Source organism: Podarcis melisellensis, assembly GCF_964234715.1.
Source record: "Podarcis melisellensis genome assembly, chromosome: 8".
Taxonomy (NCBI): domain Eukaryota; kingdom Metazoa; phylum Chordata; class Lepidosauria; order Squamata; family Lacertidae; genus Podarcis; species Podarcis melisellensis.
In genome coordinates this window covers 39,264,269-39,282,719 of record NC_138540.1, presented here as the reverse complement: position 1 = coordinate 39,282,719, position 18,451 = coordinate 39,264,269, and the positions used below count along the sequence as shown (strand labels likewise).

Genomic DNA, 18,451 nt, shown 5'->3' with positions numbered 1-18,451 from the left:
TCCTGGAGAAGGATTTTGCAGAACCTAAACCATTTACTTGTATTATTTATCCTTAAAAATGTGTGTGCTAATACTGAGATGGGCCAAGACATTGCTCCAAGTCTTGCAGCAGCCTTATTGGCTTTCTATTATAGCTGTGTTTGCACAGGTGAAGCAAGTGTTCATCCATTTCAAATGTTGGCAAACAGATTCTGGTGCATTTCACATCTGTGTTGTGTAGTCTTGACATTTCAGAGGGGGTGTGGAGAGGAAGGAACAACACATTCTGTTGCCAGCAGTGTTTCTAGTCTACGAGCGAAATGCAAGCACATCACTAGACTCACCCCATGGCAGTTTTTCCTGAGCAAAGCTTGACATTGCCCATTCACCCTGTCTTAATGTCTGTTGGCTGTATTTCAGCAAGTTGGGATTAATACATGTTTTTGTTTGCTGTGCTTCCATCTAGATCAGGTGTGGGGAACTTGTGGCTTTCCAGAAGTTGCTGGGCTATAACTCTCAGCATCCCTCACCCAAGATCTGCATGGTGATTTGAGTCTCTTATTTCAAGCACCTGGGCAAAGGAATTTGCCTCTTCTTGCAGTGCCTGTTTTTCCTGATTGAGAATGTAAGAAGAAGCATGCGTTGGCTGAACTACCCAGTGGAGGGGATCTGCAGAAGTCCAAGGAGGAATACCTGACATCTTCAACTAGGGTTGGGGGAAGATTCCCCCACACCCAGCCCAACACCCGAGATTGATGTTGCTAGTCAGTGTAGGTCAGAGGTGGAGAAGCGGTGGCCCTCCAGGTGGTGCTGGATTCCCAACATGGAAGACCAATGATGATGGCAGTTGCAGTCTAGCAACATCCCCCTGTCCATGCATTTAACCTCCATAAATTTCCCCATACCTCCTTTTTAAATCATCTAATCCTGGGGCCACTACCACATCTTGTGGGAACAAATTGCATAAGTTAACTATGCATTGTGTGAACAAGTCTTTCTCCCCCCCCCCCTTGCAGTACCATTGTGGGCTTTGTTCTGAGAGAACAGCTCATAGAGTTAGATGGGATGAAGAGACCATCTAGTCAAGTGCACACACAGGACCAAACATACACATATGCCAGCTTGTCTTCTGGTTGCCACACCCTCACTTCTTTGGTAGTAACTCCTTGTGTGCTCCCAGATGTGTTTAAAACACATATTTAACCCATTACTCATGTTCCCTCAATGCCTGCACAGAACTGGTCTGTTCATGTCTCCTTGGAGGTGGAGGAAGTTGCCACTTCTACAAGCTTTTTACTTACCTGTTGAGGTTGCTGTAAACACAACACACTTTCAAGCACCGGCTCAGCCAGTTGGCAAAGCTACTCTCCCCCCCCCATCCCTCTTCTTTCCCCTTTATTCCCAACCCCCGCTTTTCATTTTGTTTTGGAGGAATTTGCAAGTAACTTGATGTATTTGACACGTGTGTGACAGCTCCGTGTATATGAGAAGAGATGTGTGTTATACCACCCAGCTGTGTGTGTATTTGTCTGCACATCAAGCAGGAGAGCATTCGCTTAGTCAGATCTGACAATCAAATGTGAGCTGATACTACCTCCACTCCAGAGTGCATTTTAATGCTGTGTGCTTTTGCCAAGAGCTTAACATTTGACAAAGAAATTGTCAGTATATATATATTGCTACCCCATGCGTTTGAATTATTTTCTCTACCAGCTCAACATCCTTTTATTGTTCAAACATGAGAATAAGCCTTTTTTTAAAAAAAGAAGTTTTGGTGAACTCTGCTTGAGGCTTAGCAAAACCAGACTTATCATTTCAGTGTGTTTAATGCCACAAATAATGTTAATATAGCTACATTCACTGTGTCTACATGCAAACATCCAAGTGTGCAAGTATAAATATAGATTTCTAAACTGCAGTACTTTTCAAAACTAACACACACAGAGTGTGCTTTTTCCTGGGGGTACGCAGGGGTACGCATACCCCGAAATATTTTGTGAATCCCAAGTTTGGCCTCATTGAGGGGCAGTATATGAAATCTCAGAATGCACTAATGTGTTGCCTGCCAGCTTAATCTAAAGTTACATTCCGCTTGGTTTCACCAGCAACTCCATGTCACTTTCATAATGTGTCCCCAAAGAAGTCTGTAAACTCAGCGAGATCAGGCTACATGTCTGTTTTATAAATTTTAATGCTGTGGTTGTCAGTCCACTTAGAATCAGTGAGCTGCAGTTAAGCGAGCGTTGGATGGATTAGTCAATGCTACCTGGTTGTGGTTCAGAAAGACTGACTGTTCTGTTAACTGTGCTGGCATGCATTGGTTTTGAAAAAAATGTGGTGGGAGGCTGTGCGGACTTACTCTTCCTGGAACTCTGAATGACCACAAGGGCCCAACCTCCAGTATCCATAGTGGCAGTAAAGCAGAGAAAAACCAATGTCATTGCAGCTAATTGCATCTAGGTGGCTGCTCCCAGACTTTGGAACTCCCTTCCTAAAGAATTTAACCTGGCTCCCTCCTCATCGTCCTTTGGCTGGCAGATGATTACTTTTTAGTTCTAACAGGCTTTTGGGAACTGGCTGTCTTTAAGGAAAGGGCTGGGGCTGTGTTTCATTTTGATTGTAAGGCTCTGGTGGTTGTTTTTGTTTTTGTTGTTTATTGAATTTATATACCGCCCTATACCCGGAGGTCTCAGGGTGGTTCACAGAAGAGATCAACATTAAAACCACAATATATATATAATCAAAATAAAAACAACAATCCAATAACAACCCCCCAAAAGAGCCACATTTTAAAAGGGCATAGGGTGTCCCCCCCATTTTAAATATCATCATCGTCATCATCATTTTAAGGCAAATTGTGTTCTGAGCGCACTGCACAACAATTCATTCTGGGACTATCTCCACTACAGATTTAGAATGCAATCCTGTGCACGTTTACCTGTGAGTTAGCCCCACTGAACACAGTGGTGCTTTCTTCCCAGTAAATATGCATAGGCTAGTGTTGCCAATCATTATGCCCTTTGCCCAGGGATCTCTGGAAACTCTAAGCTCTAAGAAAATACTCAGCACCCTTGCAAAACTGTAATTCCCTGTTGTTGTTTTTAGAAAAACTGTGATAGATAAATTGATATGAAAATGATACACATTTGTACTACAGAGATGTCTTAGAACGCTTCATATTATTTTGTTTTAAGACTGAAGGATGCATTTAACTCTGTTTCTATTTTGATGGCTTCATTTAAATTAGTCAAGTATTACATAAGGTAAAGGTAAAGGTACCCCTGCCCGTACGGGCCAGTCTTGACAGACTCTGGGGTTGTGCGCCCATCTCACTTAAGAGGCCAGGGGCCAGCGCTGTCCGGAGACACTTCCGGGTCACGTGGCCAGTATGACAAAGCTGCATCTGGCGAGCCAGAGCCGCACACGGAAACGCCGTTTACCTTCCCGCTGGTAAGCGGTCCCTATTTATCTACTTGCACCCGGAGATGCTGTCGAACTGCTAGGTTGGCAGGCTCTGGGACCGAGCAGCGGGAGCGCACCCCGCCGCAGGGATTCGAACCACCGACCTTTTGATCGGCAAGTCCTAGGCGCTGAGGCTTTAACCCACAGCGCCACCTGCGTCCCATACAAGTATTACATACCTGCAAACAAATCAGAGTACTCAATAAAGACCAGACATAGGCTAACCTCTGCTTAAACTCTGTGCAAGCAAATCCAGATGCGTGCTCAATGCACTCTGTGTTGCTAGTCCTCATCTTGTTATTTTCTTACTCAATTTTTCCCATTCTTTCATAGAAGAATTTACATTGTTCCAGTCAGGTTTTTACCAAGTTAAAACAAAGTCTGATTGGGACATGCAATGCAAAAGCTAAATTTCATTTGAGCATATAATTCTTGATCCACATGAGGCAAAGACCAATTTGATTAGAGCGGGTAAATGATCATGGTTTTTGGGTGACATCCCCTCCCGCTCTGGTAGACAGAGCTGATGGAGGCTATGTAGGAAATGCGGATAGGGCAACACCAGGGTTTTCTGAGCTAATGACTCAACCTGAGAAATGCCATTTCCATAAGTACTGTAAAACTTAAAAATCCATTAGTCTTGTAACGTGATGCGGAAAATAACGATAAGCAAAGGAATGTAAAACAAAACCATAGATGTAAGCTGGGAAGAATTGGGTTGGATCCTTCGTCATAAACAGGAGCTTTTGTTTTTGCTTTCATTTACTCTTTTGCATAACAAGAGATTAGCCCCAGTCACCCAAGTTGCAACCAAGGGTCTTTAAACACAACACACACTGAGGCTTCAGTATTACTGTACTATACACGCTCAGCTAGAAGCAAACTCTATAGAACACAAGGGAGATTACTTCCAAGTAAACTTTCACAGGGTTGCATTACAAGGCCTCCTTATAAGATATTTCACTGTCCAGTCCAGAAGCAAGGCCCACATTTTGATGAGGCTTACTCCCAAGCCAGTATGTTTAGGATTGTAGTCTTAATGTTTTACCCCTTCCCTCTTTCTTTGTCCCTGCGGAGTCACCAAGTAGGATGTTTTAAGTGGCAATTGGAAGTAGAAGTGGAGTTTACAAAATCTGATTCTGACTCCCTTCTCTTTCCCCAGTAAGAGGTGGTTGAACAATACCAGGAGTTACTTCTGATGTACCAAGATGGATGGGAACAGGGCAGGTGGGCATGGTCAATCATCTTTCAAGGTCCTACATCCCAGCAGGAGATACAGTGATAAGAGCCCTCTGAGCCTGTTCTTCCTCTACAAGTTCTTTGTCTAACTCTTATTTTGGCATATAGATAACAGTAGTGGTGAGAAGGAGGAGCAGTAGATGCTGCTGTTTTCTCAGTGGCTTCCTACGTAGCCAGCAAGCAGATGGTAGCATTTATGGGGGGAAAGGAGCAGCTGGTGACAATGGTGGTGAAGAGGTAGACTCACTAAAGAAGGTGTGGCATGGAGGGTTTCTTGCCAAACACCCCTCCAAAACTTGAATCCAGTGTTGGACAGCAGTGCATTAGTTCTAACACCTATCAAGCCTATGACTTAAACCAACCAACCAACCCAAAACTCAATGTAAATTATCTTTTTTTGCCTCTCTAGAAACAGAAACTCCTTGATGAACTTGGAGAGAGCTGGCTTCCATATTTGACACCAAAGGATGATGGCTTCCATCAACTGGTAATAGTTCAAAAGATTTGTGTTCTATATACCGGGAAATATTCCTTTACTACTTGAAATAGTTTGTTATTTTTATTCTTGAATTCCTTAGTTCATTGCTTAGAGAAGACAAAATTACTGAGGAAAAGCTGGCATAAATGTGCTGGTTCTGAGTTGTACCCAGTGAGGATGAGGAGGAGAAGGAGGAGGATGATGAGGAGGAGGAGGAGGTGCATGCTACCACCATTCTTTCTCTGAAATTGCACAGCTTCATGTGAGCGTAGTCTGTGTTCTAGAGTACATAGATTCAGTTCCTGGAGAACGATGACAAGGCCCTAAAGACTTTATCCATGACACTTGCAAAGGTCAGGCTTCCTGACACTTAGTTTTCTGTTTCTGTGGTCTCTCTCTCTCTTTGTGTGTGTGTGTGTGTGTGCTTTCACCATGTCAACTGCTCTTTGTGGGCCTTACTTGCTGGCCTCTTCAAGTATTGTGGTAAGTATGTCATGTTTGCTTCTGTTATCTGCTCAGGAGATGCCCTATTATATGGACTATATGGGTTGATCTGTGTGTGTGTGTTGGAGGTGGAACATATTTCAGAAGTGTGTGGTTTGAGTTTGATAACCCTCTGGCCCTCCCGGCCGTGCGGTTCTGTGACTCTTATGCAGAAAAAAGAAAATCCAGCCTGAAAATGATACGCACAAGTATAATCCAAAGTGGTATAGAGAAGGATTGTTATTAAAGAAACGGAAGAATATGCTAAAGTCCCTCTTCGACAATACCCCAGTCAAATGAGAAACACATGGAAAGACTTGGGTGAGTTCAGTCAAACTAAGTTGGAACATATTGAGTGAGATGAAAGACATAAAAAGGAATCTCTTATTTAGCTTGAACAGCTTCAGCAGGCGTTCCAACATTATAGCCATGTCAACGTTCTTGTATTGACATGTGGCCGAAAGATGCATACAAAGTAGCATCTTTTTAAAAAATAATAATCTCATTTTCTCCCCCACTGATACAGGAAGGAAATGAAGTTTCTGTACCTTCTTTCTATTTCATTGTTAAAATAAGGTTAAGGTTCTTACATCTCCCTGAGTTAGAGCACTGAATTTTCAGATGACACCCATTATGCCTTTCAAGGGAAAGGCCGTAGTTCAGTGCTGGAGCACTTGCTTTGCATGCAGGAGGTCCTGGGTTCTAGAAGAGAAGAAGAAGAGTTTGGATTTGATATCCCGCTTTATCACTACCCGAAGGAGTCTCAAAGCAGCTAACATCCTCCTTTTCCCTTCCTCCCGCACAACAAACACTCTGTGAGGTGAGTGGGGCTGAGAGACTTCAGAGAAGTGTGACTAGCCCAAGGTCACCCAGCAGCTGCATGTGGAGGAGCAAGGAATCGAACCCGGTTCACCAGATTACGAGTCCACCGCTCTTAACCACTACACCATGCTGGCTCTACCCCCGCTATCTCTAGGCAAGGTTAGGAAAGACCTCTGGCTGAAACCTTGAGAGCTGCTGCCAGTGAGAAAAGAGAATTCTCCCTGGGACTCCAGGATCAGTCACGTTTCTGCATTGGGTGCTCCCTTGTACCTGTCTCTGCCACTTTGGATTCAGGGATCTGAACCCAACTCCCTTGGCTGAGTTAGTGTAGATAGGTTGGTGTCCTTCAGATCTTTTGGACTCCAGCTCACATCATCCCTAATCATTGTCCATGCTGGCTAGGCCTGATGGGAGTTATAGTCCAAAACATCTGGAGGATAGCAGCTTGGGAACAACTGGTGCAGACAGTATTGAGCTTGATGGTCTTCTTCTCCTTCTTTGGCGATCACTCATAGCCAAGTAAGATTGTCTTCCATGAACACAGTCTTGATGGACCAATGGTCTGACTCAGTAAAAGGCAGCTTCCTATGTTCCTGTTATTTGTTCTGGTTTATTAATAATACTTTATAAGTTTTCCTATAGCACAGTTCTCAGTGACCTTCACAACAAGACATAGAAATTTTAAAAAATTAACAACAAAACCACAACACAAGTATAATACTGTAGAGATGTGGTTCCCAAATGGCTTTTTCTCATGGACCATTTGAAAATAGCTGAGGGTCTTGGCACATTATAGTGCGCAATGCTAGATGCGGTATGAGGTTTAACTGAAAAAATTTAATTCTTTTTTCTTGCACATTGTATTCCATAGAATTCAAATTATAACACAGTAAAATACAAGAAATCAAAGAGGCAGTGAAAATGCAATTAAAAATCATTAGGAATCTTTAATTTGGTGGATGTGCTGCCTCTGAACAACAAATTCATAAATATGCAGCTGTGGACCAGCTGAATGAAGTTGGACTTGCATGGATACCCAGTCTATATACACCTGTGAGCTGCAGGGCAAAGGATGTGTGTGTATGTGTGTTGTGGGAACACTATGAACTCTGAAACTTGGTGTGTGACTCTTCCGTTCCATGCCAAGTTTTATCTACGAAAACACACCTTTATCTCAAACTGAGTGCTGTAGAACTGAACCACAAACAACTTAGTTGAAGGGCCATAGTTCAACTGTGGAGCACATGCTTTGCATTCAAAAGGTCCCAGTTTCAATTCCTGCCTGGCATCTCCATTTAGAAAAGTTTCCCCAGTATTCCCATCTTTGGATCTCGGATACTGTTGAACTACAATCCCCATCATCCTTAGATGCCAATTGTAAGAGGTGATGAGAGTTGTAGTTCAATATATGGGGACTCATGCTTTGGGAAGACTGGGATAGAAGGTGATGTGAAAAAGTCTGATGGCCTAGACTAGTCAAGAGTAGACAAATAGCCGGGTGTGATAGAAAGCTGTGCTCTTATTTGTAAGTTGTCTTGTGTTCCTTAGACAGAGGGCATGACAACAACAACTACTACTACTAGTACTACTATTATTACCACAACAACTAGGAATAATATGAATAATACGGGAATAGAATTGGATTGGGGGGTCCTGTCGGAGCAGTAAAAGAAGACAGGGGTGGGCTGGTTTCCTTGAAGGCTGGCTATATTTGTGTGTGGTGCAAAACCATAGTTTAATGTGACATGAACAAACCATAATGATTCACAGTGAGTCTCAGGCTTTCACACCTCCCTCGCCTTCTGTTGTGTGGCCCGAAGGAGGAGTTCAAAAGCTTTTACTTCTTTTTTTACCTAAATTGTAGTTTATTGTGTTGTCCAGACTGGCAAACTACAGTGAACATTAACTATGGTGTGCTTCAAAGAAGCCAGTTTGAAATCACATTTCAACCAGTAGGTCTAGGGCTCACTGCCCCTTGTTCTGGCTCATTCACATTGCACTAAAACATAGTCCGTCATGGTGTGCAAATGTGGCCTGTTTTCAGTAGAGAAAATTAATGCAGCAGTAGGGCACAGCAATGAATTTTGTATAGAAAAGAAGCTGTTTCAGAAGAAACCTCTTCAAAGCCTAGCACGATGATTCAGTGATACTTGGAACTATGTCATGAGTCTCTGAAGAGGAACGTGCATTTAGGAACATCAACACTATACAAATGAGGTCTTCGAGTGAAATGTTACTATCTTATAATGTAGAACTGAAGTGCCAACTTGTTTATCCAGAGATTACCTCACTGGTTTGTGGTTTGCTGTTGTCACTTGAGTGACAAGGTCATCCTGGCTCCTTCAAGCACAGGCTTTATGATTTGTAGATTGCTGAAAATACGTAGTGGGGCCTCAAGTTTCTATGGGTGTGTTAAATTTTGTTCTAGGATAATGGACATGTTAAAAAATTAAGCATGAAATGTTTTGTATGCTTTTTGGAAGTGTCCAGTCATGCAACTGCTTTTATCTGCATGACGAGTGAGGTGACCTTTAATATTAGCTGTCAGAGATAAAGCACAAACTACACGGGATTTTTGTTGTTTTTTTTTGTTCCTTCAATCAGTAAAAGTGTCCAGTATGAGTTCCATGGGGTTTTTCTTTTTTCCCTTTTTCTTTCCCCCTTTCTTGGTCTTCTGATCTCTTAATGCTTTCCTGATGTAGGACATAGCAGGATGACGGGCTGGAGAATTAAAGAAGACCGACCGGTATTCTGAGATGATGTGTTGGAAATGTGTTTCCATTTCCTGATTTTTTTTCCTCCTTCTTCTTCTGAGATACCAATGTGTGATTTTTAAAAATAAAAATAATCACAACATTTTTAGGGTGCTTTTAAAGAGCAGAAATCCCGCCGACACCATTTAAGATATATTGATAAAATACTTTCAAAGCATGTAATCTTTAGTTCACAAGCCAAAAGGTAATGTGCCTCTCATTAGGCTGGCATTAAAATGTGGAACACATTAACTCCCAGTTTTTAACAGGAGAGTGAAATATTACAGCCTTTGAACAAGCATGGCATGCTTTCCCCATAGATGTGTCATTGTAGACTTTTCCTTTGTTTTTACACTATCTTCTTGTCATTCCTCCTGTTTCTTGAGACAGATTCACACAACCGCTGTCTTTTCAATCAAGACCCTATGGACCTTGGTGGGACAAGGCCAACAAATGCCGAGATTGCTGGCCATTGCTGAAAATTTGGTCTGTTTCCAACACATCTCTAGATCTTAATCCCATGTTCCAGTAGTCTGGGAGACAGGCACATTATCTTTTGTGGAGGGGGTTACACTCCCTCAAAAGGAGCAGGTGTGTAGATTGGGGGTACTCCTGGATATAAGTGTCCTCTGTCACTAAGAGTGCCTTTCACCACCTGGTTCTTCAGCTATGTCCGTTCTTGGGCAGGGACCACCGTAGTCCATGGGTGGGTAACCTCAAGGCTGAATTGCTGCAATGCACTCTATGTAGGGCTCCAGCTGGTCAGAATGTGGCAGCCATGTTGCAGATGGTGCACATGACTGACAACATGTGACACCATTGTTAAATATCCATCTACTACCAAGCCAGGTTCAAAGTACTTGTATTAATTTACAAAGACCTGAACAACTTAAGGTACCGTAGGCACTGCCTAAACGCTTGTATCCCAGCTCAGTCACTGCTGTCATCTACAGAAGCCTCGTTGGTTGTCCCCAGAGTTGACGAGGCTCATTTGTGACTGTAGTAAGAAACCAGCCCGGTCCTATGCTCTGCTGGTAGAGATGCAGTAGGCACCTTTGGTTTTAATCTTTAAATTTCCGCTGAAAACTTTTCTAGGCTGCCAAGCTTATGCACATAGTTAAGAAAATGTCAGTCTGTGATAGCTAGTTGATGGTCTCTGGTTTTAATTTTTGACATTATTTTTATTGTATATATGTATGTTTGTTATAAACTGCTTTGATTTTAATTTATTTTGAAAAACGAAGATGCGTTTAATGTGAGTCTGTAACAACATAATAAGAGGACTGATGAGGACTGTAACAACATAATAAGAGGACTCCACCTGGTGTGGAGCTGGAGTCAGATTGGGAGCCTTGCCAGGAAGATGTGAATGAGCTGGAGACTTAATGAGCTCAAAAACTAGCAGAGTTTTGGCTAGCAGGAAAACAATAGAGTGGGGAGCCCCTGGCCCAGGGGCCAAATGTGACCCTTAGAATTCTCTGTTTGAGAAGGCTACACATCCTCTTCATCCGTACCCCTCACTGCTTTTACTTCACACCCTCCTTGAGTCTTCGCCTGGCTGGAGTGTGTACTTGATCTGATAATATCTCTTCTGTGCTTGGATGGAGGACAGAGATGGGTGTGTACAAAACTGGGCTATGGTACACCCATTGGCCTGCTCACTTTTGCTTCTGGCCCTGCTCACCATTCATATGTGCCCCCTTCATATGTGACCAATGGTTTCCCACCTATTGCCAGCTCCGCTTCTACTGGGTGACTGATTGCAGTTGGGTCTTCACCCTATTCCTGAGTAGACCCTTGAGTGTCAATTATCCAGGTGGACATTTTGGTGACTTAAGCTGTCCATCAGATCTATTGCTGCCTACACTTCTGAGGTCAGTGGTGTGTGTGGCAATGAAGGAGAATCAGGGATCAAGGCAGGGTTTAGAATGGAGTTAAAAGCATTGGTGAGATGGGACTCTTCAGGCTGCCTTTGGACTACTGATGGCTCCTCCAAATCTTCAGTCGGTGTGGGTTTTCTCTTGATCCTCTTCCTCCAAAGAAGTCTCTCTCTTTATATATTTGGTTGATAAGCCATAACTAACACGTCAAGTATGCAACTGTTTTATATTCCTAATATATCCATGATTTTTCTTTTCTTTTTAGTGGAAGACAAAATATTCAAAACTTGTCCTCAGAACTGCTGAGAAGATTCCCAAAGAGGTCCATGAAGAAGTTCAGGAAGCTTTTTTGACTTTGCAAAAGCATGGTTGTTTTTTCCAAGATCTTGTAAGGATCAAAGGGAAAGATTTTGTTACCCCGGTATCTCGTATATTAATTGGAAACCCAGGATGTACCTACAAATATTTGAACACAAGGTTATTTACGGTCCCCTGGCCTGTGGAAGGTTATGAAATAAATTATTCCCATCCTGAAATATCCAAGGCTTGCAAGGCATTAATCAAACTTAATTGCTACTTGCATAGAGAATCCGTCCAGGCTTTGCAAGAGCAGAATTTGGCCGAAACAAAAGGAATGGAAGATTCTCCTGTCATCGATAGGCATCAGGATTATGCTACTTCCATTACAGAGATGGGATCCATTCTGCAAGATCAAAGCCCTTCTCATGTCCCAGAGAATGACCATAGCCATCTGAAAGAGAGAACATCTTACAACCTGTCTTTATTAAATTATATGGATCCACAACAAATGCCGTTCTTGAAACAAGAGCCTTATTTTGGAATGGGGAAAATGGCTGTGAGTTGGCACCACGATGAAAATCTAGTTGAAGGGTCAACAGTGGCTGTCTACAGTTATAGCTGTGAAGGTGGGTAAAGCAAATACGAAAACTGGGTCGCGCTCTTAAGTGCGGTTTTAAAACCCCTAAGGATAAGTGGTCGGTGCACAAAAGAGGGACCCAAAAACCATATGCGCCTTCTCTCCCACTTTCCCATGTAAGCACTTATTTGACCCTCTCAATCTTTCTGGATATCGGAGGGGTGGGGGGAGAATGAGAGACAAGTGAGCTCAGCTATGTTTGCTGCAGCTTCCCTTATCAGGAGCACTTTAAATGGATTGAAAAGTTGCTATAATTAACCTGCTGATCAGGAGCCAAGAAAGCAAAACCTTTCAAATCTCTGCTCTCCAGGTTCCCACAGATACCTATTTCCAAGGCTGTATTATTATTATTATTATTATTATTAAAGCTGTGATTTGACATCTCTCTCTCTCTCTTTTATTGGGGCAATTTTCCATATATGAATTCATGGTTCAGCTCTGTACTGTTTCCCCTGCTTTTCTTTTTTTGTAAATAATATGCTGCTCTGACTTTGGAAGGAGATTTTTACATGTTTTCACAACATTGCACAGATTCTTGCCCAGGCGTGCTAAACTGTTATGGTCCTGCCAGATGCTTCACCTTCCAATGTAGCATCCCTGTTGACTGGGAAAGTAATGTGGAATATTGGTTCTGGGCTTTTTTAAAGGCTTTTTATGTGACTTACACAACACTGATTAAAAAAAAACAAAAACAAAGCTGCACTGCTACGGATTCATACAAACTCTGGACAGTCAGGATTCTAAAATGTGCAGGGAGCCTACATGATTACAGTGGACTCCCTACTTCACACAGTCACCCTCCACAAGGGGTGAAAGGGGTGCATTTAGCATGCTTCTCAGCACAGCCCCGCCTTTACTAGGAGTAGAAGGCATTAAAGCAGAAGGTCTCTAGCCTGAACAGTAGCAGCTGGTGGGGCTCACCTGACCTCCCATTGCCTGCATTGCTGTTGCTTACCAGGAGGCGGACGCGGGGGGCAAGGTGGTAGCAAGGTTGGCGCAGTGCAAGGACTGGAAACCTCTGCCTGAGGGGCACCTTAACTATTAATTGCTATGTTCAGATGTTTCACCAAACCTATGATTTGCTTTTACCCACGTAAGCTCACTAAACCATGGTTTGCGACGGACTGCCAAGCCAGGATAGCATACCAAATTTTGAAGCTAAGTTTGTGCTAGCTGTGGCTTGCATTGTGCCTAGATTCACAAACAAATAAGCAATGGCCATTCCTCTGGCTCAAGAGACTGTTGCACTGTGCAGACTGGAGTGAACATATGGATGAGGAAATGGAAAACTAAAGCAGAAAAGAAGCTTTAAACCACGATTTTGCCTGTTGATTGTATAGGTTTATAAACCATGCTGGTGGGTTATTAACTTTGGTTAGCATAAACCATGGTTTGGTGCGATGTCCGAATTGAGCCAATGGCTCTGCTTGCTTCTACATGCAATTTTAGAAGCACTCTTTCCATGACTTCAGATAATACATGGCCAAAGGTACTGTGAACCAAACCATTTTTTGAGAATGCCCCCTGCCAGCTTACCCACTCCATAGCAATTTATTTGAATTTGTAACCATTTCTGAAACTTTCTACAAGGAATGATGTATTTATTACTTCCATTTATTAGACTGAGCTTCATGAAGGAACCTAAGTTCTCACAACATTTAGATTTTCATCACAGATCGCTGTGGAAGGGTTAGTTATGGCTGTGCAGAATGATCCATAAGCACTTGGAATGGATTAGCCAAAGAATGTAGAAGCTACTGAAGAGGGAGCATCCCTTTAACAGCTGAAGCAAACATTTTAGGTGTCTCTGTTGGTATTGGCATTGCACAATGATTCCTTGCAACTGGGAAGGACCATAGCTCAGTGGTGAACACATGCTTTGCATGCTGAAGATTTCAGCTTCATACCAGGTACCATCAGGTGATGGCAAAGGCCTCTCCTTGAGACACTGTAGAGCAAGGGTAGTCAACCTTTTTATACCTGCCGCCCACTTATTGATGGTAAAATTTTCTTATCGCCTACCAGTGCTTGATGGAAGGAGGATTCAGCTTGTGCTGTAGAACCCCCTACCACCCACCTAGAATCTTGAAATGCCCACTAGTGGGCGGCAGGGACCAGGTTAACAACCCCTGCTGTAGAGCAAACCAAAAGAGACAATATTCTGTGTCAGGGGCTCAGGAGCAGAGGCACAGGGGAGAGAGGGAATGGAGAGCGAAGGGGAAGAATCTGAGGGAAGCGTAGGGGAGTATGACAGTGACCCGAGAGATTCTATGAGCTTCTCCAGCGAATCAGAAGATTCCCAGAGGGAAGCGCCGATAGCCAGGGCAAGGGGAGTCCCAGGGGGGACGCACCAGAAACAAGAGGCCAGCGGGGACTCCCAAAGCAGCAGCTGGAGATCAGGACCAGCTTCCCCACCAGAGCGTAGTGGGGGGGAAGGGTCCCATGGATCAGGGCCAGCGTCTCCCCCAGAAGGGAGAGAAGATGAGTCAGAGCTGGCCACGCCTCCAGCGCAGAGTGAGGGAACGGAGGGGAAGTCAGGTTCAGCTAGCCTCCCCGAAGAGGGAAGCAGTGACAGGAGCAGTGTAACGGTCAGGAGGAAGGTTGCCGGCTGGGCGCGCGCGCCAAGTTCGAATGTGCAGGCGCGCGGCACAGCAGGAAACACGGATTGGGAACCAGGTCCTAAAGCCCGCCGGAGAGAGGGGGAAGACTCCGGGGAATCAGCGTCAGAAGAGTGTAGAAGGGGCGAGACCCAAGCGGACAGGCGGACCCAGAGGAGAAAAGAGCAAAGGAAGAGGTGGAGCAAGGCTAGAGTCTTAAACTGGTGTCTGGGGGGAGGAGATTCAGATGGAGCTTCAGCGGTCTAGAGTTTGAGACGTAGGGCTGCGCGCCGCGGCTTTGAAATCGAAACTGAACTGCAATAAAGACCTTTGTAAATAGTAATGAACTGGCGTTGGTTCTTTGTGAGCTGGGACCTCGGGCAGCTCTGACATTCTGTATGTCAGGAATGGGGTATCTGTGACCAGATGTTGTTGGACTCCAGTTCCCACCATCCCACCATTGTCCATACTGGATGGGGCTGATGGAAGCTGGAGCTCAACAACATCTGGAGGACCACAGATTTCTCCATCTCTGGTAGAGATGGACAAGTTCCATGGAGGCAGGTAGCTCTCTATGTTTCTCAGGTTCCTCCTTCACTACAGGCATCCTCACCCCTCTTGCCTCTCACACTTTTTATAGTTCCCACTTGTGTGAGGTTCTTCAGTGGCAGGGGTCCTAGAGAAAAGCCCTTGTGAGTGACTTCCCTGGGAATATTGCAAGAAGCTGATGTGGTATGGACCTCACCCCAAGATCAGTACTGAGATAATGAGGGGAAAACTGATATGAAAGGTGAAAAGGAGTGCGGGCAGAGACTCGGTCTCTCAGTTAACATGGAAGAGAAAGCAGAGAGCATATGAAATTACACTTCTAAAAAAGACTACTTCAGAAGTGAATGGGTTCATATATTGTCCTAATGATTGCAGAAGCTGGAACTTCAATGCCTATGTAAATTGTGATCCTTTATGAAGTCTGTAACTGGAGACTCTGCTCTGCTGAAGTATTTCTACACTCAGACCTTTAAAAAGGTGACTTCAGCTAAATCGGGACTCTGTTTTTCAAGGTGCTGAGAGCTTCCTGAGAAATACTGATATCTCTCCAGCTTGTCTGGCCCTTATTGGGAGCGCCAGAAGCTCAGGATCTCCCTAGCAGGGGAGCAAACCTGGCAGAATATGTGCTTGGTTTAGTGTTATATGATAGCATTACCTTTACAAAAGTGCCTTTGTTTCCCAATTTACTCTGAACAGTTTGATCAATAGCTACCTTGTGTTTCTCTGCTTGGCAGAACGTGGCAGTAACCCATTCATTTTGAAAATCCAAGGAAACTTTTCAGAACTGTTGCTACTTGCTAATAGGTTGATTAAGCAGAGGCGATTAGCCCTATTGAATAGAATGTCATAATGATCCTTGTATCTTTCTGTGGGACCATTATGGCAATTGTGTCAGTGGTCAGAAGAGGCATCCTCTATATGCATCTTTCTTTCTTTCTTTCTTTCTTTCTTTCTTTCTTTCTTTCTTTCTTTCTTTCTTTCTTTCTTTCTTTCTAATATTTTCAAGAAGCCTTTGCCACAGAGCTAATTGTAGAAGTAGGAAGTTAATACATTTGTGCTTTTTCTCTCTCTCTATTCCATTGTTCTAGTCTGTATGCCTCACAGATTGCTAGATTTCTGCCAATGAGCTCAGTGCAGTTCATAGTTTTAGATTTTAGGTTACAATTTAATAAACAGTGCAAAAGGGGAAAGGGCCTAGGAGGAAGGAAGAAGAGAAACAAATTGAAGTTATTGCATCTGCCAAACGAGTCCTGGGAGACAAGTGGTTAAATGACAGTTGGCCCCAGCCAAGTTGATGGAACGAGCCTCACTGTCTCACCTCTTTGAGGCAGCCAGTTGGAATGATTGCCAGTGAGGGGAAGAGTTAAATGGCAATTGATCCCAGTCAGGCCGAAGATGGGGGCCTTGCAGTCTCACCTCTCTAATGCAGCCAGATGAAATGACTGCTGTTGGAGGCAGTTCTGGAATGCAAAGAGCCAAATGCATACAGCTTACTATATATCGTATGTTTTGCTCTATAAGACGCACCAGACCATAAGACGCACCTAGTTATTGGAGGAGGAAAACAAGAAAAAAATAATTCTGAATCTCAGAAGCCAGAACAGCAAGAGGGATCACTGCGCAGTGAAAGCAGCAATCCCTCTTGCTGTTCTGGCTTCTGGGATAGCTGCACAGCCTGTATTCGCTCCATAAGACGCACACACATTTCCCCTTACTTTTCAGGAGGGAAAAAGTGAGTCTTATAGAGCAAAAAATACGGTAATACCTGATCTCAAGAGTTTCTTGGGTGGTTGACTGAGTCCGTCATACAATGAAGGAATGCTGTCGCAATATGTGTACTGTAGACCTGTTGCAATGAAAGATTCCCAGAGCAAGGTCTCTGCCAGTTTACCTTTGTGTGGAGCACCTTGATCCTTAACACTGGGGATGCTTGCTGCTGAAAACACGTCACACCAGTTTTCTCCCAACAGCTGCTTCGACTTCCTGTTTGCATTTAGGTATACAATTAAACTTGTTGACATTGATCTATGTAGTTCCTTATAACTTGAGTCTTAGCAGTTGGAGTCTGCCTCCTATTTCATGTACATTCATGACAGGTGGAATTCACTAGTCTACTTAAGCTAATAGCTTTTAAAGTTGTAAATCTTTTGAGAACTGGGATGGAGAGCCGTGAATTTAATATTTACCCGTCACCGCTAGTCTTGACAGCCCAAGCCTGTTGTTCTCAAACAGATTTTTCCACCATTGTTCTGTAGGGGGCAATAGTTCTATTCTGCAGAGAGCGTTGACTCTGATATGGTTATGTTGCTGTGTACGGTGACCCAGAATGTGAAGGCAGAGATTTGGTGTTGAATCAATTAGTGAAATTCTGTCTCTTGCAGCCTTGTCCTATATAATAGTTATTTCTACTCCTAGGATCTGTGTGAGAATACCTTGGTCTGATTGCCCAGGGTGTATGTGTATCTATTCTATCTGATCAATCAATCTTTTGCATTTGTTATCTCTCCTTTTTCCTCCATGAGCTCAAGGTGATGTACATGTATTTGAAACCATGTATGTATGTATGTATGTATGTATGTATGTATGTACAGTATGTATAAATAAATAAATTCTACCCTGCCCATCTGGCTGGGTTTCTCCAGCCACTCTGGGGATGTAGGCTTTATGATGGGCTTTGGTGTGTGAGCATATATTAGATCCTGCAACTTATCCCCTAATTTAGTTATCAGTGACGCTTGAAAGTGGATATAGACTAACATATATGAATAATTGCTATAACATTCTCGTAGTGTGTGTGTGTTTTCAATTCTGTCTATTCTCTGTAACATGGGTAAGGCTGTTCTATTGCGGAGAAAGAGTTTTCCTTTCTGTGGATTCTTTCACCAGTATTGTTCTTGGCCTGCTGCCTCTTAAGCCTTGCCTGAGTGTGTAAATCTTAGAGTAATAAACAACTGGATCTGTTAGTTGACAAGTTAATGTTTAACAGGCTAACAAACCAGTGATTGACTGCAATGGTGACCGATCATGAAAGGCTTATTACTTCTGACTTTCATAATGTACAATTTGTGTTGTCCCTCCACCCCAACACAGAGTACTTTATTATTATTATTATATTTATTAAATTAAAAAAATATATATCTTGGCTAAGCAGAGCAACTGCTACTTCATTTCCACTGCAGCTGTGATTGGGCGAGAGCTGACAGCTTCTTCGTTGCTAATGACTTTATAAACCAATTGGAATGTTCCCGTGGATTGATAATTGACCAGTAATC

The 18,451-nt window shown here is 43.3% G+C and overlaps 1 protein-coding gene across 9 annotated transcripts in view; it reads left to right on the top strand.

Annotated features, from left to right (window-relative positions):
• The window catches only part of FTO (FTO alpha-ketoglutarate dependent dioxygenase), a 252,999-nt gene that overhangs the window by 35,556 nt on the left and 198,992 nt on the right, over positions 1-18,451 (top strand). For all 9 annotated transcript variants that reach the window (XM_081924062.1, XM_081924069.1, XM_081924066.1 and 6 more), the window contains exons 2-3: positions 5,090-5,167; positions 11,362-12,022. In XM_081924062.1, coding sequence (XP_081780188.1) covers positions 5,090-5,167; positions 11,362-12,022 — 739 coding nt within the window. The remainder of the gene's footprint in view (positions 1-5,089; positions 5,168-11,361; positions 12,023-18,451) is intronic.